Raw genomic sequence first — 23,697 nt, forward strand, 5'->3', positions numbered from 1 at the left:
GAAGAGATTTGGCAGATATGATTAAAGTCCTCTAATTAATTGACTTTAAATTAATCAGGGAGCTTATGCTGGGTGGGTCTGACTTAATCATTGGAAGGCCTTTAAAAGAGGGTTGGGCCTTCTCTGAGTGCAGAGATGCCTAACTGTGAATGATGACCTTTACCTTGTTCCTGTGGAGCTCCAGCATGCTCATGATCTTCCCTTCCAGTGTGTGGGCCCTGTGGACTTCAGCATTGCTGAGCCAGCCCCCACTACGGGGAAGCCAGTTCCATGTAATAAATCCTTCCACGTCTATGTCTATATCTAGACCTAGATCTCTCTCTGTGTGTGTGTGTGTGTGTGTGTGTGTGTGTAGCCTACTGGTTCTCCAGTTGAATGGTGACCAATATAGAAGTTGGTACCTGAAGTTGTGGTTCCAGAGGAACAGAATCATTCTTTTTTTTAGATTTATTTATTTCTTTTAGAGAGAGAGAGCTGAGCCGAGAGAGGGGCAGAGGGAGAGATAGAATCTTCAGCAGGCTCCTGGCTGAGAGTGGAGTCCGACACGGGCCTCCATCCCAGGGCCCTGAGATCATGACCTGAGCCCAGATCAAGAGTATGACGTACTGGCTCTATTTCCAGTGGCATGAAGTGGCAATAATGTTAAAATTATCACATTTAGATACCCGTAATCAACTACAGAGGGCAAGGCTCTGGGTCACCAAGTATTAGCAACCTCAGTATGTTTTAGTCAAAATAAGGAATTTAATGGGATTGTTTGGTTGTTTTGAACGGCACCAGAAAAAGTAGGGGATGAAAATGATGAGCTCAGGGCTTCAAATTCCCAGTTCAAGTTACAGGTACTGACCTGAAAGCTTCTTTAACTTTCTTGGAAGAAACACTTGTTTACTTTAGCTGCAAGGCCAAGATTTCCTAAAACCAAACCCAGAGTTTCCTTTTGCAAGCGGCTAAATTATGACACAAATTGAATTTACAACCCTACAGTATCTATTCTGTTAAAAACAGACCTTTACTGGGATGGAAAGGGATCAAGAACCTATGGTAGATTCCAGTGAAGATGAGGAAACTTGGACCCCTAAATTTAAAAGGCTTTTTTTTTTTTTTTTTTTGCTAGTAGAAGCACCCTTTACACTCCTGCCTGCAAAGGTTAGTGGTATATATGAGATTGGGCTTGAGCCCAGTAAGTATGAAATAGACCATGAAGGCACAACCACATTGCAGGAGGAAGTGGTCCAAATGCCAATGATCTCTTCTGCTTTATTACCTTCTCTTTCCCGGCCTGTTCTTATAGCTTCATTAGGAGTTCTCTATGGCCAGTTGACTGAGCACGAAAAAATTCAACCTTGGTTTTATAAATGTTTCTGTATGATATTCAGGCACCAACCCAAAGTGGACAACTGCCATACTATATATAGCCCCTCTCTGGGACATCCTGAAAGAAAGCGGTGAAGGGAAATCCTCCAAGTGAGTTAAACTCCGAGCAGTGCACCTGGTTGTTTATTTTGCTTGGAAGGAGAAATGGCCAGGTATGTGATTGCATACTGATTCATGGACTATGGCCAATGGTTTGTCTGGATGGTCAGGGACTTAAGAGGAATGTGGTTAGAAAGGTGGTAACCAGGAAGTTTGGGGAAGAGGGATGGGAATGGGAAAAAGTGTGAAGATGTTTGCATCCCATGTGAATCCTCACCACAGAGTGATCTCGGCAGAAGAGGACTTTAATAATCAAGTGGATAGAATGACATGTTCTGTGGATACCAGTCAGCCTGTTTCCCCAGCCACTCCTGTCATTGCCCAATGGACTCATGAACCAGTGGCCATGGTGACAGGGACTGAGGTTATGCATGGGCTTGGCAAAAGGGAAGAGCACTCATCAAGGCCAGCCTAGCTATAGGCACTGCTCAGTGACCAAATTGCCAGAGGCAGAGGCCAGCATTGAGCCCCCCTTATGGCATCATTTCCTGGGGTGCTCAGTTGATTCCCTGTTGGCAGGTTGATTACATTTGACAGCTTTCATCATGGAAAATGCATCACTTTGTCCTTATTAAAATACAAACTTATTCTCAAAATGGATTTTCCTTCTCTGTACACAAATGCTTCCACCAGAACTACCATACATAGATTTATAGAATGCCTTTTCCACTGTCCTGGTATTCCACATAGCATCACTTCCAACCAAGAAAGTAATTTCATAGCACATGAAGTGCAGCAATGGACCCATGGCCATGCGATTCCCTGGTTTTTTCATGTTCTCCATCATTCCAAGAAGCTGGCTTAAAATAATAGGTGAATGCCTATCTGAATAACCAGCTATGATGACAGGTGCATAGAAATACTTTGCAGAACTGAGCATCCTCCAGGATGCAGTATGTATTCTAAATTGAGTGTATAATATTTGAGACTGTTCCTTCCATAGCCAGGATTCATGGGTCCAAGAATCAAGATGTGATCATACCACCGCCTCCTCTCAGTATTTCCCCTAGTGACACACAAAAGCTTTGCTTCTCGGCCCCATATCTTTCAGTTCCACTGGTCTAGAAGCCTTCATTCCAAAGAGAGGAATCTTCCACCAGGGGCACACAATTGTTTCATTGACTTGAAGTTGACATGGCCACCTGTCAACTTTGGGCTCCTTGTGCCTCAGAATCAACAGATAAAGAAGGGGGTTACTGTACTGGCTGTGATGACTTATGTGACCAATCTTACATGTTTTGAGATTTGGGGAGATTAAAGGAGGCATCAGATATAACATTCCTTAGAAATAGAACTCAGGGGGCGCCTGGGTGGCTCAGTCGTTAAGTGTCTGCCTTCAGCTCGGGTCATGATCCCAGGGTCCTGGGATCGAGCCCCACATCGGGCTCCCTGTTCTGCGGGAAGCCTGCTTCTCCCTCTCCCACTCCCCCTGCTTTTGTGTTCCCTCTCTCGCTGTGTCTCTCTCTGTCAAATAAATAAATAAATAAATCTTTTAAAAAAATAAAAAGGAGAAATAGAACTTAAATTCCTCAACTTCAACAGTAAATGAAATAAATCAGCATCACTACCTATACATTGATAGTTGTGTCAAATAATTGGGTTTAAATTTCCAGGACATACAATATCCCACAGGGTAAGATACACAGTGAATATACCATACTTCCTCAGTCAAATGAATATCCTCACTTATGAGCCCTCATCCTGAGTCTCTTTTTCTTTTAACCATGGCAGGATCACCTTTTGTCAAAAGCAGTGATCACAAATAATGTGAAGATTGCAACTGCTATGATACATGATGTATCACCATTTCCTATAAGGACTTTTCCTTGGTGTAATTTTTTTTTTCAAAATTTTATTTTTGAGCAATCTCTACCCCCAATGTGGGGCTCAAACTCACAACCCTGAGATCAAGATCACATGCTCCACTGATTGAGCCAGCCAGGCACCCCTTCTTAGTGTAAATATTTTCTGTCTGGAAATATGTAACCCAGACTTCCAAGGCTTGACCCAACTGTGAGTATGACTGTGACCATGGGACATTTATGCCCAGCCTGTTCCCTAGCTCTCCTTGTTCTTGTGGGACCTCATCTCCCTCTCAGAGATTTCCCCTAGCTGTTTCAAGCAGCTGCCACAATTCTGATGTTTCACATATGCTCATAAATAATTATGTCTGCGCTCTTCCCCTCTTGCATAACCCCATGACTGCAAACCACCAGAGAGGTAATTTCCCCTGGCAAAGAGCTTTTGTTTGAGGATGCTTCTCTGCTGGGCACTGCTGCCCTCGACCTGCTCTATGCCAGGGCTGTGTTTCCTCGTGGGGTTGGGGGAAAGGGAGAGGAGTCTCTCTGATTCCGTATGCGTTTGGTCACCTAGACAGAAGTTGGCTCTGTTGTGTTCAGAGCCTCCTGCAGTCTTTCATAAATATACTTCCTTGGCCTTTTGCCCTACTACTGCTCTCAGAGGATCTTGAACTCATCCATCAGTACAGCCACGTACTGATGAGAAATGAGAAATAAGAAATGAAAAAAAGGTCATAGCATTCCCATCACTGTCCCCAATTTCCTCTGGTCTTTATTCCACAGCTGCATCTATACATCTCTGTCTCCTCTCAGCAAAAATTAAAAAAGCAAAACCCCAAACCAAAAAGAAACAAAGGCAGAAAAGAGCCAACCCCTGCACCCCAAAGGCACATATTCTCTAAAGATAGATACTTAGATGCTACTGATACTTCAGACAATCTGATTCTTAACTGTCCAGGAAGGTACTGTGGGACAATTAAATTTTTTTTAATTGTTAAATCATGTTAGAATCTGCATAAAATATCATCCGTCAGTTGTTATTTGGGTATGCTTGCTTTCCCAGCTCATCTCCCATTACTTTATATTTTTTCCCTTAAGTATTCCAAATATGGACTAGTTTTATATCTAGAACAATATTGCAACATATTGTTTCAGGCATGGATATAAATACAGTAATCCTACAGGCTGAATCCCAGGAAAAGAGATAAGCTCCTTGTATTAGAGATCAATTTATTTTTGCTTTCAATTTTCAAAAGAATAAGAAAAATACATTTGAAATTCATGCTTAGGGCCTAGGGTTAAAAGTTAGAGTTTCTGCCTTTTTTGGTCTGGAAGAACTGTGAGAGAGCATGAGCTCCAAAGTCAGAAACACCTGAATTCCAACTTCACTTACTTATATATTCTTGGTCATTATGCTTTATGGACTTCAGTTTACCCCTTTGAAAATTGAAGATACTTCCCAGTATCCATGTCTGGGTTAAATAAAATGATGCAAATTGCCTCGTATCTAGAGGGTCGACGATTGTTACTTCCTCCTACACAGTGCCTATTCTTCCAGAGTTGTCTCGTACTTCAGCGAATCATTGCTGTATGGAATTTCAGAGCTGGGAAGAAATAGATCTCAATTTTCATTGCCATGACAACAGAATCAGAGCAGTGAAAAATTTCCTCTCCAAACAGGAGCAACTGTTAACAAAGTAGCACCTTTTAAATTGGTGGCAAATATGTGATTTCTTTCCTTCTCTTTCCCCCTTTGCTTCAACTAGTTTCCCTAATCCTATGTATTTACTCTGAACCAACCAAAAGAAGTTAGTGATTTTCTACTTACCATGACAATATTAGCAATGATATCTAGTACTTTTATATCACCTGCCTTCTAACTGCTGCCTGCAGAATATCATGGAAAGTACCTGGGATTTTATTATAATCTAAAATTAGATTGTTTCATAATCAACGTCTGTATTTGTCAGATGTCTTTAAGCTATATTTATATATTATTCATAAAATCTCAGAGTTACAATGGTCATTTAGACTTTCTTTCACGCTCTAAAGAGAATCATATCCAAAAAAATTTTTCTACTCTTTGTTTTGACATGCCTAAAGTTGACTCAATTAATTTCCATGGTAATATATTTCACTCCTTCATAGTTTTTGTGGTGTTAATAACCAACCCAACCTACTAAGACTTAAGCCTCTTCTCTCTTTTACCAAAGATATAGAAAATAGCTAATCATTGTTATTAATATATTTTTATTTGCTCTAATTAAGATCCCAAGGTACGGTTTTTTTTTATGATAGTTAACTTTTTGTCATGTGAAGTACAAAGCTATTTTATTATTCATTTACTTATTTATTTTTTAAATATTTATTTATTTATTTTTATTTTTATTTTTTTTTGTTTATTTATTTATTTATTTTTAGAGAGACAGAGAGAGAGAGCGAGCAAGCAGGCTCAAGGGGCAGCAGGAGGAGAGAGAGTCTTAAGCAGGCTCCAAGCTCAGTGCGGAATCCGATGCTGGGTGCAGAGCCCGGTATGGGGTCTTGATCCCAGGACCCTGAAATCACCACCTGAGCTGAAACCAAAAGTCAGACACTTTAACCAACTGTGCCAGCCATCCAGGTGCTCTAAGCTATTTTAAAACAATGTGTTCCATTAAACGTATTTTTATTATTTTTATTTTTTATTTATTTTTTATTTTTAGAGGGAAAGTGAGAGAGAGAGAGCATGAGCTGGGGTGGAGGGACAGATGGAGAGAGAGAATCCTAAGCAGGCTCCATTCCCAGCACAGAGCCCATGGCGGGGGGGCTTGATCCTACAACTTTGAGATCATGACCTGAGCCAAATCAAGAGTTGGTCACTCAACTTACTGAGCCACCCAGGTGCCCCAAAACATATTTTTAAAAGCTTGTTTTGAAAGCCTGATTCCTTAAAAGCAGTTTGGCAGAGATCTGTAACAAAGGTCAGGCTTCAGAGATCAGTAAAGAAGTTATTGAATAAAAAATGTTTTTTATTGAGTTATAGTTGACATATAATATATTAGTTTCAGGTGTATAATATAGGGACTCAACATTTGTATACATTGCAAAATGATTAGGGCTAGTTATCATCTGTCACCATATAACGGTAATACAATATTATTTACTATATTCCCCATGCTGTACGTTATATTCCCATGACTTATTTATTTTATAACTGGACATTTGTGTTTCTTGATCCCCTTTGCCCATTTTGTCCCCCCTTCCCTAAGCCCTCTGACTCTCTGACAATCACTAGTCTATTCTCTGTATAAGAGTCTGGGTTTTTTTGTTTGTTTGTTTTTGTTTTGATTGTTTTGTTTTTTTATAAGTGAAATCATACAATAGTTGTCATTCTCTTACTTATTTCACTTAGCATGATACCCTAAAGGTCCATCCATGCCGTTGCAAATGGTAAGATTTCATTCTTTCTTATGGCTGGGTAGTATTCCATTATATAGGTAAAATATATATTTATATACAAAATAATATCTGTAAATATATATTATATGTATATATAAAATAAATATATTTGTATATATGTATATAAAATAAATCTATAGTATATGTACATAAAATCATATATTACACACACACACCACATCTTCTTTAACCATTCATCCATTGATGAACACGTAGCTTGTTTCCATATCTTGGGTATTATAAATAATGCTGCTATGAAAATATCTGTTCAGGTTAGTGTTTTTGTTTTCTTTGGGTAAATACCCAGTAGTGGAATTCCTGGATCATATGGTAATTCTGTTTTTAATTTTTTGAGGAACCTCCATACTGTTTTCCATAGTGGCTACACCAGTTTATGTTCCCACCAACAGTACACAAAGGTTCACTTCTTTCCACATCCTTGCCAACACTTGTTATTTCTTGTCTTTTGGATAATAGCCACTTTGACAGTTATAAGATGATATTTCATTGTGGTTTTGATTTGTTTTTCCCTGCTGATTAGTGATGGTGAGCATCATTTTATGTGATTGTTGGCCATCTGTTTGTTTTCTTTGGAAAAATGTTTATTCAGATCTTCTGCCCATTTTTTAATTGGATTGTTTATTGTTGTTAATGAGGTGTATGAGTTCTTTATATATTTTGGATATTAATGTCTTATCAGATATATGATTTTTAAATATCTTTTCCCATTCAGTAGATTGCCTTTTTGTTTTGTTGGTTTCCTTCGCTGTGCAGAAGCTTTTTAGTTTGGTATATTTCCATTTGCTTATTTTTACTTTTGTTCCCCTTGCCTTTGGAGTCAGATCCAAAGGAACATTACTAAGACCAATGTCAAGGAGCTTACTGCTTATGTTTTCCTCTGGGAGTTTTATGGTTTCAGGTCTTCATTCAAGGCTTTAATCCATTTTGAGTTAATTTTTGTATATGGTGGGAGATAGTGGTACAATTTCATTGTTTTGCATGTAGCTGTCCAGTTTTCCCAGTACCATTTATCAAAGAGACTGTCCTTTCCCCATTGTACATTCTTGCCTCCTTTGTCAAAAATTAATTGACCACATATGGGTTTATTTCTGGGCTCTCTATTCTGTTCCATTTATCTATGTGTCTGTTTTTGTTCCAATACCATACTGTTTTGATTACTGTAGCTTTGCAGTACATTTTGAAATTAAGGAGTGATACCTCTGGCTTTGGTCTTCCTCAAGATTGTTTTGGCTATTCAGGATCTTTTGTGGTTTCATATAAATTTTAGAATTATTTGTTCTAGTTCTGTGAAAAATGCCATTGGGATTTTGATGGGGATTGCATTGGATCTTTAGAATGATTTGGGTAATATGGACATTTAAAATATAGTAATTCTTCCAATCCATGAGCATGGAATAGCTTTCCATTTATTTATATTATCTTCAATTTCTTTCATCAATTTCTTATAGTTTCCAGAGTACAGGTCTTTTACCTCCCTGGTTGAATTTATTTCTAGTATTTTATTCTTTTTGATGTAATTGTGAATGAGATTGTTTTTTTCATTTGAAAATTAATTCTTAATTTGAAATTTTCTATTTGAGAAAAGAACTGAATGACAAAGAAACATGTCAGTAAAATTATTCCCGTCTCATTGATAAAGGATTACTGCAGATATGGAAGTCATGCTTCTTGCATGCAAATACGAAATGGAAGAACTCTCTGGGCTTTTGGTAAGTTATTTGGAGCAGAAAATAATTTTTCTCATGTGCAATTATAGAGAGGAATTAGTTAGATAAGAAAGAATCTGAAAGTGCTAAGAATGGAACTGTAGCAGAGATTGCTAGCTGCTCACTTAATATCCATTCTCTCATTTTTCTTTAGTAAGGGAAACCCAGTTTTCTTGGGGGCGGTATTGTATTCAGGTTAACAAATATTATTTTTCTCAGCCTTCCTTATAAATAGAAGTGGGCAAGTAATACAGTTCAGTTCAATGATGTACAAATGGAAGTTTAAGGTTGGAAGTTTTGGCAATACTTCTTAAAAGTGAGTGACCTATGGTGAGTATGCCTTTGCTGCTCTATGGACTTTTTCCTTTTTTTCCCAATGAAACATGAAATGCATGATGGATGTGGGTCTATTTATCTTGTAGAGGTAAGGGAAAGCCTAGGTACCTCACAGATACCTCAACTCAGACCTCAGTCTTGTAATAGTTTTCCTGATGAGGTCATTGTTGCTTTAGATTGGCTGCTTCTTAGAATTGCCAGAGGATACTTTTTAAAAATTAGATGTTGGGACTTCTACTAATAGGTATGATGTAGCAGATAGTGGCAGGCCAGGGTTTCTGTTGCAAAAGCCATACAAATTAAAAATATATTTCTAAAAGTATCAGAGAGCTGTAAAAGCAAGTTTATGATACTAAAATTTCAGAGAGGAAAGAACTGTTCTCAGGTAGGTGGATGAACAACAGCCACTTCTCTTCCAGAGTCACCTGCCAGCTCTGGGCATGGGCTGCAGATCTATTGCAGCCTAGGTAGAAGACTCTGCTAATAAAAAGAGAAATGTATGAAGTTTTTAGTGGTCATGCAGGGCTGGAATGAGAAAAGGAAATTTGAAGCACATTAAATGCATGTCTGGTTTCCCTCACCAGACATTCGCCAAGTTTTGTTTCTGTACAGGTAGCTGAAGAGCTAAGCTGAAAGCTTCTCAGAGGCAGAGTGAAATCCCCTGCAGTCTTATGATACTTAGGAAACAAAGACCTGCCACAGGAGGGACATGTCTCAAATGCACAACTGGTCTCCCCTTCAAGACATTTCTAGATTTTAAAATATAGGGGCAGGAGACTGAAAAGCTGGGCTGAGAACTTTGGGAAAGGTAGAGCTGGATTGTTCACAGTTTGTTAGAGCTGAAGAGATGGAAACTCACCAGGTTCTCAATAAACAGTTCAGGAAAGCCTGAGGAAAAGAGGGGAACCAGAGGTAGACCAGAGTTTTACTAAAACTGAAACTTAGTCCCAACCCAGTCAGTACTTGATTGGATTGAGGCAATCGGCCCCTCCTCCTATATGCTAGTAAAGGACAAGAAAAACCCTCTTTGGTGAAGGGTAACACACAGAGTTTGGTATACCATAAAAAATTACTAGGCATACAATGAGGCAAGACAGATAAGGCCTATAATTAAGAGAAAAAGAAAATTGAGTAGGGCCACAGATAGTCTAGATATTGAAGTTTGCAGACAAGGAATTTATAATAACTATGATTAATATCTCTAAGAAAATAAAGGAAAACATGGCCAAAGAGATGAAATGATGGAAAATCCCACCAGCGATTGGTAATCTCTAAAAAAGTGAAATGGACATATACAACTAAAAAATACAGTATCTGAAATTAAGAACTCAATAAATAGGTTTTATGAGATTGGACAGAGCTGAACACAGAATTAATAAACTGGAAGACAATTAAAGAGAAAATATCCAAGAAAATATCCATAGAGAGACACAAAAATGGAAAGAACAGAACAGTGTGACAAATGCGTATTGTAATCCTGCTCTCCGAAAAAAGAAAGTCTTGATTTGTAATGATACAACTTACTGCCATGGTATAAATACTGTCACCATGGCTGATTTCAAGCAACCAATGATTTAATAGCCACGTCACAGAATACCTGAATATTTAACAATTGACTTAGGCAAGCTGGTACAAGCTAGTTGTACTGTACTCTTCATGTGAGTCATACTCCAAAACTCTAAAATATGTTAGAAACCCAGAAAGAGGGAATGGAATGGGGTGGAAGCAACCTTTGAAGAGATTATAGCTGAGAATATCCAAAACTTCAAAAATAAATCAAGCCATGGATTAAAGAACTCAGCCCACTACAAGCATGATAAATACAAAGAATACTACACAAAGAATACTGCACTTTATTGTAATACTGTTGCAAATCAAGGTGTAATGGGCTGGGTGGTGATGCCCAAAGTGACATATCCATGTCATAATTCTTGAAACCTGTGAGTGTTATCTTGTTTGGAAAAAGGGTTTTCCCAGATGTAATTGGATTAGAATTTTGAAATGAGTATGTCATCCTTGGTTATTTAATCCTGGTGGAGCCTAACTATTATCCTATTATTTTTCCACTATTGTAACAGAAAGGTAAATACAAATTATCTGCATCAGTTATTAACAAGGTGATATTACTATGGGTTTTATAGAAATCACATATACACTGAGATTATTATGAATTTGGAGCCAATAAATTTGGATAAAATGGATAGATTTTTGAAAAATAACAACCAACCAAAGCTACCAGAGAATAAATAGTAAACTTGAATAGTGTAATATTTATTAAAAAGATTGTCCATAAAGAAACAACCTTACATAATGAAAACCCAGGTTTGATGGACACACAAGTAAATTCTCACAAACATTTGTGGAAGAAACAAAACAAGTCTTTCACAAATTCTTTTTTAAAATAGAGGCAGAAGAGGGATGCCTGGGTGGCTCAGTCGCTTAAGTGTCTGCCTTCAGCTCAGGTCATAAGTCCCACAAAGGGGGGCTCCTTACTCAGTGGGGATCTTGCTTCTCCCTCTGCCTGCCGCTCCCCCTCCTTGAGCTCTCTCTTTCTCTCCGACAAATAAATAAATAAAATCTTCAAAAAAATATAGAGACAGAAGAATACCTTCTTATTTTATATATGGCCAGTATACCCTTGATTCTTAAACTTGACAAGGAAATTACAAGAAAAGAAAATGATTGGTTAATCTTTCTCATGAATGTAGACGAAAAATTCTTAATAAAGCACTTTAAAAAATCCAGTTGTATGTAAAAAAGATAATACCACATGACCAGTGGGACACAATGGTAGCTTAGTATTCACAACTCAATTAAGGTAACTTACACATTATCAAGGAAAAAAAAAAAAGGAAATGTCATGCTCATTGCAACAAATACAGAGAAAGCATTTCAGAAAATTTAAGAGACATTAATGATTTTTAAAAATATTGGTAAACACGGAATAAAATGGAATTTTCTCAATTTGATAAATATATTTGTTGAAAAACCTATAGGAGACATCATATTAAATGATAAAATATTCACAAATCTTCCTCTGATATTGGATGTGAGAAAAGGAGGTCTACTACCAACACTTCCATTCAACATTTTTCAGAGGCCTTAGGAAGTGCAATAAGGTGAGAGAAAGAAATAAGGATTGAAAAGGAAGAAATAAGCTTATTATTTCAGGTGACATGATTGTGTATGTAGACCATTCAAAAGACTACAAACTATTAGAATCAATAAGTGAATTTAGTAAGATTGTTGGAAATAAGATGTACAAGAGTTACTTTTTTTCTATATACCAGGAAAAAACAAATAGAAAATGAAATTTGAAATATGATACCATTGACAATAGCATCAAAGGGTTAAAGTCAGTTAAATTTAGGGATACATTTAGCCAGGAATATAACTAAAAGTGGACAAATAGCTACTAAATATGATTATGAGAAATGAAAGGACCCTAACTGCTTTGCTTGATCTGGCATGTTCTTGGATTGGAAGAACGAATATTATAAAGATATTGTTTTTCCTAAATTAACCAGTTTCAACCTAATCCCAATCAAAATCCCAGGAAATTTTATTGTGGAAATTTAGGTGCTGGTTCTAAAATTCACCTGGAAATGCAAAGAAGCAAGAATAGACAACGCAGGGGCGCCTGGGTGGCTCAGTCATTAAGCGTCTGCCTTCGGCTCAGGTCATGATCCCAGGGTCCTGGGATCGAGCCCCGCATTGGGCTCCCTGCTCAGCAGGAAGCCTGCTTCTCCCTCTCCCACTCCCATTGCTTGTGTTCCCTCTCTTGCCGTGTTTCTCTCTGTCAAATAAATAGATAAAATCTTAAAAAAAAAAAGAATAGACAAGGCAGTCTTAGGAAAAACAAAACTGAAAAAAAAAAGGAAAAAAAACCTGGAGGATGTACACTACCAGATATCATGACTATTACATATCTACAGTAATTAAGGTAGTATAGTGTTGGAGCTAGAAAAGAGAAATTGTTCGATGAGAACAGAATAGAGGAATCGAACCCCACACATATTCATCTCATTTATGACAAAAACTATACTGTAGTTCAGTAAGGAAAGGCTAGCTTTTTCAATAAATGGTGCTGGGTTACCTGACTATCTCTACCTCCCATTATGTACAAAAATCAAAGCCATATGGATTGCAGATAGAAATGTGAAAGGTAAAACAATAACGTTTTTAGAAGAAAATGTAGAACATCTTTCTGACCTTGTAGTCCTTTGTCTGTGGGCATTTCATTCCAATGTGAGGGCTCGCCAGTGTTCTTGGCATCTCAGAGTGCCTCCCTTACCTCACTCAACCAAGAACACGATAACAACTCTAATCTGTCCTTTCTTCACCACCGTCACAGAGTATGTGCAGTTCTGTGTGACCATCTTCTGGCCTCTACCCATCAACACTTTTTCCCCAGCCATCCCTCTCCCACTGCTCATTTTCTAAATTGCAGTAGTACCTCCTTGAACTGTTGCACCTGTCAGGGAAAGTGAGGGCACCTCAATTGGACTTCCTCACCTTCTTTCTCTTTCTCTTCCTTGGTTCTTCTTTGGAGAGCTTTCCTAATCTTCTTGATAGGGTTGGAACTTCATTTATGTAAACCTGATCTGTCTTCAGGATGACTTAACAATAGAATCCTTCTGTTTGAATCCATCTGACTTGTCTCTTAATACTTAAAAAGGAGGTATTTGAATAAAAAACAAATAAAACTATAAACAGTAATGACGACAACAACATAAGTAGGTAGAACTTTTCCCTCTCTTGAAGTCTGGCTACTAGAAGGTGACCTTACCATGGGCTCAAAGAAGAAGCCATCATTCTCAAAGCAAAAGAACGAAGCTTTCCCTCCCCAGGTGCCTGTTCTGTCTTCTGCACAACAAAAGTCATGGCTTTACATAAAAGGGGGAAAGATTGAAGGAAAATATGATTTACAAAGGGAAGTTAAAAATGCATAATTTTAATTGTTTCAAAATGTCTCAGTTACACATTCTGTTGCTTGAGTCAGAAATTATCTACTTCTCCATTGCTAGTAAACCTTCCGTCTTTTTAGAGGAACCATTTCTCCAGAGAATTCTTTCCAGATCTCATTAATTATGTTAAATTCTGTTACAGTCCTGCTTTAGCACCTAAACTCGCTCCTTCATACCACTGTCACATTTGTTTGTAGGATCATGTGATACATTTCTGCATTTTCCACTAAACTGGAGGTTTCATAACAAAGATCTTTTGATTTTTGCTACCTAATGTATTACCAGTCTTGGACAGGGCCTGGGATATGTAAATACTGTAAAACCATATTATAATATGCCTCATAAATCATAAGAATTCACATATAATGGAATTGGCTATTAATTCCTGTCCTATGTTCAGCACTTTTGCATATTGGAGGTATGGGGACAGGGTGGAAGCTAAAGTGCTCACTTTCTAAGGGAGGATGTGGTGGGGTGAGGTTAGAAGGTTAAATGGCAGGCAGTTACGTCTTAGGAAGCCTAAGTTTGTTCCTGTCGTTATGGCCAAGTATTCTTACATTAAGGTGATGAAACAAATGCCATCAGTAGCCAAGCTTTAGTTTGATGTGCCACCAGGTGGCGCGAAACCACAGCTAGGACAGAAATAGATCTGGATCCAGCAATAGGACCTCTGGAATTCCTGAACCGCTAGAAGATTTATTAACTCAGTCATTTTATTAACCTCATAATAATGCAAACATGTATTTTATATTATCTAATTGCTTCATTTCCACTTAACACGTCATATGGGGATTTCTCTGTACTTGTGTAATTGATGAAGGGCTGCATGAAACCTATGTACGTTCATTAAAGGTGGAAGGACAGGGTAGGGTTGGTTGTGAGGCAAAGGTATTTGTTAAAGCAATAATGCCTTAAAGTCTCTCCTTTCAAAGATCTGTTCAGAGGTCTTTTCAGTTTATTCTGTGAAGTTATCTTGATTCTGAGAATTAAATGAATTCAAATATTTGCTTAATGGCTACAAAATACAATGCAATGAAAAATTTTTGGTGGAATATTAAGTCCATGAAATGGATGTTGAGATTATCCTGGATTATCCAGGTGGGCCCACTGTAATCACAAGGATCATTAAATGTGGAAGAAAAGGCAGGGGAGAGAGTCAGAGAAACAGCAATGTGAGAAGGATGTGGCCTGATGTTGGTGACTTTGAAGATGAAGGAAGGGGGCCATAAGCCCAGGAAAGTAGGTGGGCTCCAGAAGCTGGGGAGGGTAAGGCGAAGGATTCTCCAGAAAGAAACATAGCCCTGCAGCCATCTTAATCTTAGCGCAGTGAGATCCATTTTGGACTTCTGACCTCAGAACTATAAAATAATAAACTTGTGTTGTTTTATACCACTAGGTATGCAGTGATTTGTTATAGCAGCAATAGAAATCTAACACAAGCTCTGTAGTTTATAGTAAAGACATCTACTTTCACTGTGAGTGAGACAGGAAGTCATCGGGCGGAAGAGTGATCTGATGTGATTCAATAGGATCATTCTGGATACTGTGTTGTGAGTAGACTGTTGAAGAATTCCTTCCTCCTTGTAGCTTTTGGCTTGACTTTCCCCTATTTTATTGAGGTCTCAGCAATTCATTTACGATTAAAAAAATCTAATTTCACATTTCTTTGTAAGTCAACATCTCTATTCTGTTTTGCTGCCAGAAATAAAAGTTTGAACTGTACTTTAAACTTCCATGGAAAACTTCTGTGGAAAACTCAGAGTTGGAACCAACTGAAATAAGTGATTGCCAGTACCAAGTATATAAAATCAAGTGAGAGGTTCAAAGAGATTAGTTTAGATTACTGGATACTGGTAAAGAGACTTTGAGGAACATTTAAAAATTATTTTCCTTGCATTATAAGAAAGAGCATACAAGAACTGAGGTGACATAAAATGCATTTTATGCTATTTCCCTACTCAAGTCCTAAAAATCATAGTGGCACCATTTTAGATTTGCCATTAGAATGAATTCAGTAGCATTTTGTCCCAATGGGCCCTGCTCAGAGATTAACTATGCCTGAAAATAAATGTGTTCATAATAAAAGGATTTCAAGGAAAAGGGCCAACTTTTCCCCAAATGGATGAAGATGCGAAATTTTGTTTAAGCAGTATTCACAGTGGTGATAGGGATTAGGCTATGGTGACGGAGATGGAAATGCTGTCTACCTTTGTGTAAACCCTGTCTGGCACTGCTCTACCAGAGGAGTGGGCAGAAACTGACAAAACAAACAAATATCAGAAAGACTACACTGTCAATATATCTAGGTTATAAACTGATCCAACATTTGAGAAGGAGGTTTTAAAATATTAAATGGTTTCTTTATATCTTAACATAGAATAAACCCGTTATTGGCTTGTTAATTATTCTAACAATTCCATTATTATCTTCTCTACTCCTTTGTTATTTTATTTATTTATTTATTTGAGAGAGAGAGAGAGAGAGAGAGAGAGACCACGCATGAGTGGGGGTTGGTGGTGCAGAGGGAGAGTCTCAAGCAGACTCCAAGCTGAGCACAGAGCCCTACGTGGGGCTTGATCTCAGGACCCTGAGTTCATGACCTGAGCTGAAATCAAGAGTCTGATGCTTAACCGATGAGATGGGGCCATCCTAGCTCCCTATTGTTATTTTAGAGCCTTAATTATCTCTTCACAAAGGGGAAGGGGGAACAATTCCTTTCAAATTTTACTTCTATAAGGTCCAAGCTCTACTCTAGGTTATATATGGTCCTAAGCAGCTTGGTTAAAATAGTTACAGAATGAGTTACTGACTCAAACAAGGATCAAAAAGTATTTTCTAATTTTAAGATTCTTATTCTTATATTCTTATAAAATATTCCATAGACAAACATCCTCAAAAACTTAAATGCAATTAACTTTTAATTATATACATAAACAGAGAGGGATAGGTGCTATTAATAATTTAAAAGTAGCTAATTAAAAATAATTTATATTTGGCTTTGGAAAGCCTTATAATTTCCTCCGTTTTTCTTTCTTAATTGTTTTTCTCCTAAGCTAATATTAAAATTAACTTTCCATTCTTGAATGCAGAGTAACTGATTGTAGAGAGATGATCCAGCATTTCAATGGATGGAGACTAGAAGCTGGTCTAGGATTACATTTGGATTTGGATAATCCATATTTAGATATTTAGAAATTGACCATATTCTCATGTCATCAATGTTTTTGAGCCAAGATTATTATTATACTATATCAGAGTCTTTTACCCTAGGGTTCCTTGTCCCAGACATTCCCCTCTCCATTTCTTCCTTGGTCACATAGACCAAATATAGCTCCCTTAGAGGTGGGGGTGGCACCGAGATGGTCAAAATTTTATGGGCTACTTATGTGCGGGTAGGGTGGAAGTGGTAAGGGTGGAGTGGAGGGGGGAAAATATTGGGGCGGCAACAGCAGTGTTCCCCAGAGACAGCTTTAAGACACTGTGGTTTATATAAATTTCTTCAGGTGTTGGTTTATAAAGAGATAAAAGAGAAAGATTTCATGGTGTGGTAGGAAACAACTATAGGATGAATGTCAGAAGACCTTGGTTTCAGTTTTGCCTCGGTATTTGCAATCCCTTGATCTTTTTGAGACTTAGTGTCTTAATATGTGAAGAGGGAGTAATAATACCTGCCTTACCTACCCCCTGGGATTGCTGTGAAGATCAGAAGAGATAATATATGTGAAAACATTTTGAAGTTTATAAAGTATTATACAAATGTAAGATGTTGTCTGTTGCTTTAGAACTTAGAATACTTAAGAGATTTAAAGAAATTACTGCAGTCATAAAACAGATTAAGATGAGTTGGTGGAACTCATCATTACTAATAACAAATTTACTCAAAATACATGCCCATGGTGTTATCTCTGTAAATTAAAAGCATGTTTTTTCCCCGTTTCCTGTGAGAGTGTCCTTTTGGAATGTTCTGTGAACGGCACTTAGAGTTTCCAGTACTCCCAATCTGCTTCCTGTGAGTCCACCATCTACCATCTGCCCCCGAGCTTCTGGGCAGCCAGATTGCCGCCTGAAATCAGATCATTCCCACTCTCCCTTCAGAAGCTACATTTCTTTTTCTGTGAAAAGGGCTACTCGTCTTAATAACTCAGCAGCTCCTGTTGGTAGAAGGTAGAAGTACACTATGGTGACATAGAGGCAGGAGAGGGAGCTCACTTTCTCTGATTCACGACCTTGAGTATATATCCCAGAAGACCTGTTCTGAGTAGCATCTGCCATTTGACAGCTTCCTTGCTTTTCTCTTTATATTACTCTTAAGCAGGTGCCTGGGTGGCTCAGTCGGTGAAGCATCTGCCTTTGGCTCAGGTCATGATCCCAGGGTCCTGGGATTGAGCCCTGTATTGGGCTCCCTGTTCAGCAGGGGGTCTGCTTCTCCCTCTGCCCCTCCCCCTGCTTGTGATCTCTCTCTCTCTCAAATAAATAAATAAAACCTTTAAAAAACCTATTTTATATTATCCATGCCCTATTTGGGACTGGATTTGAATGTGGGAATATGTACAGGACAAAACAAGGAATTGAATTGGATGGAGAAAGAAAATCTAGTCCTTGTTGTGGAATTTAAAAGAATGAGAATGAGCCCAGTGATGAAATCACAGTTGAAATTTAAAATTTCTGTTATTAATGTCAAATAATCTATACTGTCATATTTTTTTTTTTTTTTTTTTACCACTAGAGATTCTAGTAAAGGATTCTGACAAATTGGAAGTAGTGAGCAAAGTTGAAGCATCTTCAATTCATAATCAAGCTATATCTTTTTAGGATATTGGTATTAAAGGTCATTGGCATTTCTTAATATGTTCTCTCTCTAAGATTTTATTTTATTTATTTGAGAGAGAGAGTGAGAGACAGCACAGCACAAGAGGGGGTAGGGTCAGAGGGAGGAGCAGACTCCCCAATGAGCGGGGAGCCGCATGTGGGACTCCATCCCGGGACTCCAGGATCATGACCTGAGCCGAAGGCAGTCGCTTAACCAACTGAGCCACCCAGGCGCCCCTCTCTCTCTCTCTTTTTTTAACTTAAAATTATAACATCACCAATTAAAAAAAAAAAGGTGCATCCATAATTCCACCACTACTGTTGTTTTCACATTTATCTTCCAATCTTTGTCCAATGTATGGGTGTTTTACATATTTGCCTTTCTCCAGTGCATACTATTTTCATTCAGAATTGCCCTGGGAGTATTATATCTGCCAGATGGGGGCTCAAAATTTCCGGGGGGCCCCAAGAATCCTAATCTATGCTGCTGTAGAAATTGACCAGAATGGTTTGACATTCCTCTGGGGAAAGTATGTTCCCATTGGAGGCTGAAGCAGAAAGTGACTATGGGCTGTTAAGACACCAGAGATCCAATGGAAAAGGAACGAAGATTAGTTTTTATAAGTAGAGAAGTAGGTAGATATTTAAGTAAAATAATTTCAGATGCCAAGAAGGTCTCTCTTTCCACCTAACCAAAACGAACAGGAAACAAAAAATAAAAACCCAAAGTAAAAATCACCATAATAAAATCACCCTCTCACTAGTTAACAAATAGTTGAAATTAGTTTAAGAAAGCCATAACGGAGCGCCTGGGTGGCTCAGACGGTTAAGCGGTTAAGCGTCTGCCTTCAGCTCAGGTCATGATCCCAGGATCCGGCTCCCTGCTCAGCGGGGAGCCTGCTTTTCCCTCTGCCTCTCTCTCTCTCTGTCTGTCTCTTATGAATAAATAAATAAAATCTTAAAAAAAAAAAGAAAGCCATAACGTTTAAGGCGGCTAATTTTAAATATTAGAAGTTGAGATAAGTTTTACTAAAAGGGCAAGAAAAGATGGTAGTGTCTTTGATAGAAACGGGGAATAAGGAGCATGGTACAGCCCTTATGCTCTTTTAAGGAAAAAAAGGTAGTGGGTGGGTGTTGGGAGAAAAAAAAAAGCTATGGAACAGAACAAACCTCATCAATTCCTAATTTTGCCAGAATCAGAATTTTGCCAGATTACAGAAGAGAGGAAGTGGACAAATAGAAATCATCTGAAAACGGCAACAGAAATGAATCTTGCTGGACGAAGGTTGTGGAAAGTCCTTCTTAGAGGACTCTGGGGATCAAGTCTGACACCCCTGTCTGGAGAGTGGTTTAGGGCGGGGGTAGGCCTTGACTGCAGGCCAGGAGGGCGTCCTCCCGAGGGTCCCCAGCGGCGCTCACAGCGGCGTGCGGGGCAGTGGGCGGCACCGCGCACAGGTGGCCGGGCAGCGCCAGCTGCGCGCCGCGCTTGCTCCGGGGGTGGGCCGCCAGGCGTCGCGCGGGAGCCGCGGTTGCCCGGGAGACCGAGGAGCTGGGCGAGTGGGCGGCGCGGAGCCGAGGGGAGCCGGGCTGCTGCCGGACTAGCTGGGCGAGAGTTGGGGGGGGAGTGGCTCCCCCGGCGGCGCGGCGGGCCGTCGGGTCCTGGGGCAGCGCGAGGTGGCCGCGGCGCTGCGGGACGAGGCCGGCGAGCCCGGGACGCGCCTGGTCGTAGCTTAGCGTCGGCGAAGCGGGGCGGCGCGGGAGCGCCACTTGTCACCGCTGCGCGTCCCACGGTCCCGGCCCCTCCGGGCGGACCCGACTGCCCCAAGATCACCGAGAGCCCGGCCCGCGTCTCCGCCGTCGCGACGAGGAGCCGGGCGGGCGGCGGGCGCGCTCCCCGCGGCCCCGGGATGACTTCTCCGGGCTCTCCGTTGGCGCCTCTGCTGCTCCTCTCTCTGCACGGTGAGTAGCCCGAGCCCTCTGCTCCCGGTGGGGCCAGGCTGGACCGGCGGGCCCGGGGAGACCTGTGCCGGGTCCTGCGAGCCCAACTTTGTCAGGGGCCATATTGGTCGCTGTGGGCCGGGGCTCACGCGCCCACCCGCGCCCCCGTCCCGCCCCGCCCCCCGCGCTGCTCAGGTGTCCCAGATCCGAGAGGTAACTGCACCCGCTGCTCGGTTTCCGCTGATCCGGGGCCGGCTTCTGACCCCGCTGTGCTTTTTAAGTAACCGCTCCCTCACTTACTGGGTCCAGGGAGAAACAGTATTTAGAATCAGTTTCCGTTATCCGGCGGCTCCAGGAAAATTAGAGGTGCCTTTAAAATAATTGAGAAAACTTTAAATTGTAGCTTTACCTTAACCTTTAACAAGCACAGTCAGGTTTGACTGAAAATGTGATCTTTGCTTTAAAAATAACTATACAGTGTGCTACATTATGTTCGAAAACAATATATTTTTTCTACTCTAGCTTCTTCCTCAAAGCATTTAAAGTGGCTTACAGAAGTACATAGAGTGTAACAATATTGGAACAAAAAGACTAAACGTGTGTTTAATTTTCTTAATGTTTAAAAAAACTATTTCATTTTCTACTCTCTAATCTTTCTTACATTTTATTTTCTATGAATAGCCATCATATTTAACTCTGATTTTCCTCTTACACAGTGCCTTTTTCTTTTATGAGTGCACTGTCCTTGGAATCAAGTTTTCTGTCCCATTTAATTGATGAGATTTATTCTGAAAGTTTTATTTAATGAGCAGGCTCAATGGTTTCTGGAATATTGTGGTTAACCTTGTTTGTTTCTGGAGATACCAGTGTTTCCCATAGTTTTGTGGCCTTATTTGAACTGATGATGTACCCATGGATCTTGAAGTAACTTCATTTTAGTCGACTTAAATTTTTCAAATTTATTTAGTAGGGGAGAAAGGAATACAAAATTTCATATTCTTTTTCCATAAATGCCAGTGAAGGAAATAATCAAAATTACAGGTAACTTTCTTGGAGTTCAGTAGGTATATATTTGGTGATGATGTGTAGACAATAATTAAGTGACATGAGTATGTGCTTCCAGATTAATTTTGTCTGGTTACCCGTTTGAAGGGACTGGCATTTTTCTCTGTTCTACTTCTTTCAAGTGTGAAATAATTAGAGTAAATGAGCTTTTTTGTACAATTCCTTGGATATAACTGAAAAATGGTATATTACTATAAGAGCAGCTGAAATTTTGCTAAAAATAATCTGTTCTTAACCTTCATCTATTATAATAAATGCTGCTCTCTTTTTGTAAATAGCATTTGTGTATAGTTTGTTTTTGAATTATTAGGCAGTACTTTTAAAGAGTTGATGTAATTTGCAGAAGCAGCCTTAGAAGGTCATCTGATTTGTTTCCTTTCCTTCAGCAAAACTATTCCTCAGCTATCCTAGGATGTTTTTAAAGACTTCCAAGGACAATTCAGCCTTCGTGATAATCTATTCTGTAGAAGTACTTTTCACCCTCAGAAATGAACAGTTATGTTCATGTGTTCAACAAATGTTTGCTGAGCCTACCAGTCTGAATTTGGGTGTCTGGTGGGGAGGGATGGTGGAGGACAAAGATGCACAAGAGATTGCAGCCCTTAAGGAGTCTGGGGTTTTAAAACAGGCTGTAAGCATGTAAAATGATTAATGATACAAGGAATGTATGATGAGTACCATTTATTAATGGTGATATCAAGGAAGACTTGATAGAAAAGTTTACTTTTGATCTGGACTTTGAGTAAGATTTGAACTGGCTGACATGGGAGTGGTTGGGCCTTCTTTCCTAGTCAAAGGAACAGCCTGGGCGAAGGATATGAAATGGAAAGTGCAGGGGCATATTCTTGAAAGGCCAAGTGTGTAGCTGCTAGAGCAGGAGATGTGTGCAAAGGAGAAAGGGCTAAAAAGGTAGTAAAAGAATAGTAGAGAGCCTTGAATGCTGAATTTGGGATTTATTCAGGAGGCCATGGGAAGGCCACTGTTACTCAGTTTCCTTAAGATGAAGAGGGGGAGGAGGGTGAACAGCTGTGTGTGCCTACTTGTGCCTAGCATAACAGTCTCCAGGAGAAGACCATGTCCTCACTGCCATTAAGTGCTTGAAGTCAAGGCAAAGTTGTTTTGAATGAATTAGGGCCCATCCCTAGGACTTTAGAATGAAGGGAAGGGGTGGAAACCTGAATGAAGTGGCTTCATTATGAAGGGGGAAAAGACAGGAATGCGAAGTAGATAACCACTGTAGCACTGGCTACTATGAAGTCTTGATGCATGAAAGGTAGAGAGTCTCTTACATTTTTGAAAGAAAATGGATGTCAAGAGATTTCTGTTTTTATTTTTGTTTGCGTTTCTGTGGAGTAACTTAAAAGGGAATTTGAACTGAAAAGTTGACTTCTATGTAGTCCTACCAATAGGTTAGATACATTTGAAGCGTTTTTTGTGCTACTTGTGATTCATTGAAATAGCAGATAACTTCCCAGAATCTGAGAAAATCTGTAAAAAAAGAAAAGATCACACAAAAATGAAATGAAAATGAAAAGAATTATGAGCCTAAATGTTAGCATTCTGAAAAATTTCTAGTGAACTTCGATTTCTTAGCTCTAACTTGAATTATGTAACTGCTTTGGCAGGATTCACTTTTTAGTAAAAAATCTGTAGTTTGGCCTACATGAAAGGTGACAGCCACTGGATGAAAGCTTTAGAGAAATTAAACGTAATACACTGTATTTTCAATGCAGACTATTGAGGAAGGAATTTAAACATTAAATCACCAAGTGCTTCTACAGTGTTATACTTAGAACTGTTGTCAGACTCAAGGTAATGATGCAATGGGTAAAGATTTTTCCCCCCAGTAACAATATGTGGCACATTTTCAAATGTGTTTTCACGCTTTGATAGTGGAAGCATTTATAATGAAAAGTCTCATTTGGGTCTTCATACTTAAACCGTGTGATTTAGTGCCAAACAAGGTGATGTGCTGGGACACAAGATTCTTTAGTTGCAATGAGTTCTACAGAACAAGGGACTGGGAATACTAGCTGGTTTGGGAAAATCATGGCACTCCCACTGAAATTCTGATCTACATTAGTTCATTTAGAATAAGGATTCTGAATTTATGTTATCTACACTAGTGATATTTTAGGCAGTTGG

The 23,697-nt window shown here is 39.3% G+C and overlaps 1 protein-coding gene across 2 annotated transcripts in view; it reads left to right on the top strand.

Moving 5' to 3' along the window:
* Nucleotides 1-23,697, top strand: part of IGSF11 (immunoglobulin superfamily member 11) — a 200,510-nt gene that overhangs the window by 42,252 nt on the left and 134,561 nt on the right. The window contains exon 1 of one of the 2 annotated variants that reach the window (XM_027586071.2): nucleotides 20,088-20,508. The exons of the other annotated variant lie outside the window; for it this stretch is intronic. Within the exon in view, the coding sequence (XP_027441872.1) occupies nucleotides 20,457-20,508 (52 nt within the window). The 5' untranslated portion in view covers nucleotides 20,088-20,456. Of the gene's footprint in view, nucleotides 1-20,087; nucleotides 20,509-23,697 lie in introns of those variants that run through there. 2 annotated transcript variants of the gene reach the window in all.

This window comes from Zalophus californianus, chromosome 1 (genome assembly GCF_009762305.2).
Source record: "Zalophus californianus isolate mZalCal1 chromosome 1, mZalCal1.pri.v2, whole genome shotgun sequence".
Taxonomy (NCBI): domain Eukaryota; kingdom Metazoa; phylum Chordata; class Mammalia; order Carnivora; family Otariidae; genus Zalophus; species Zalophus californianus.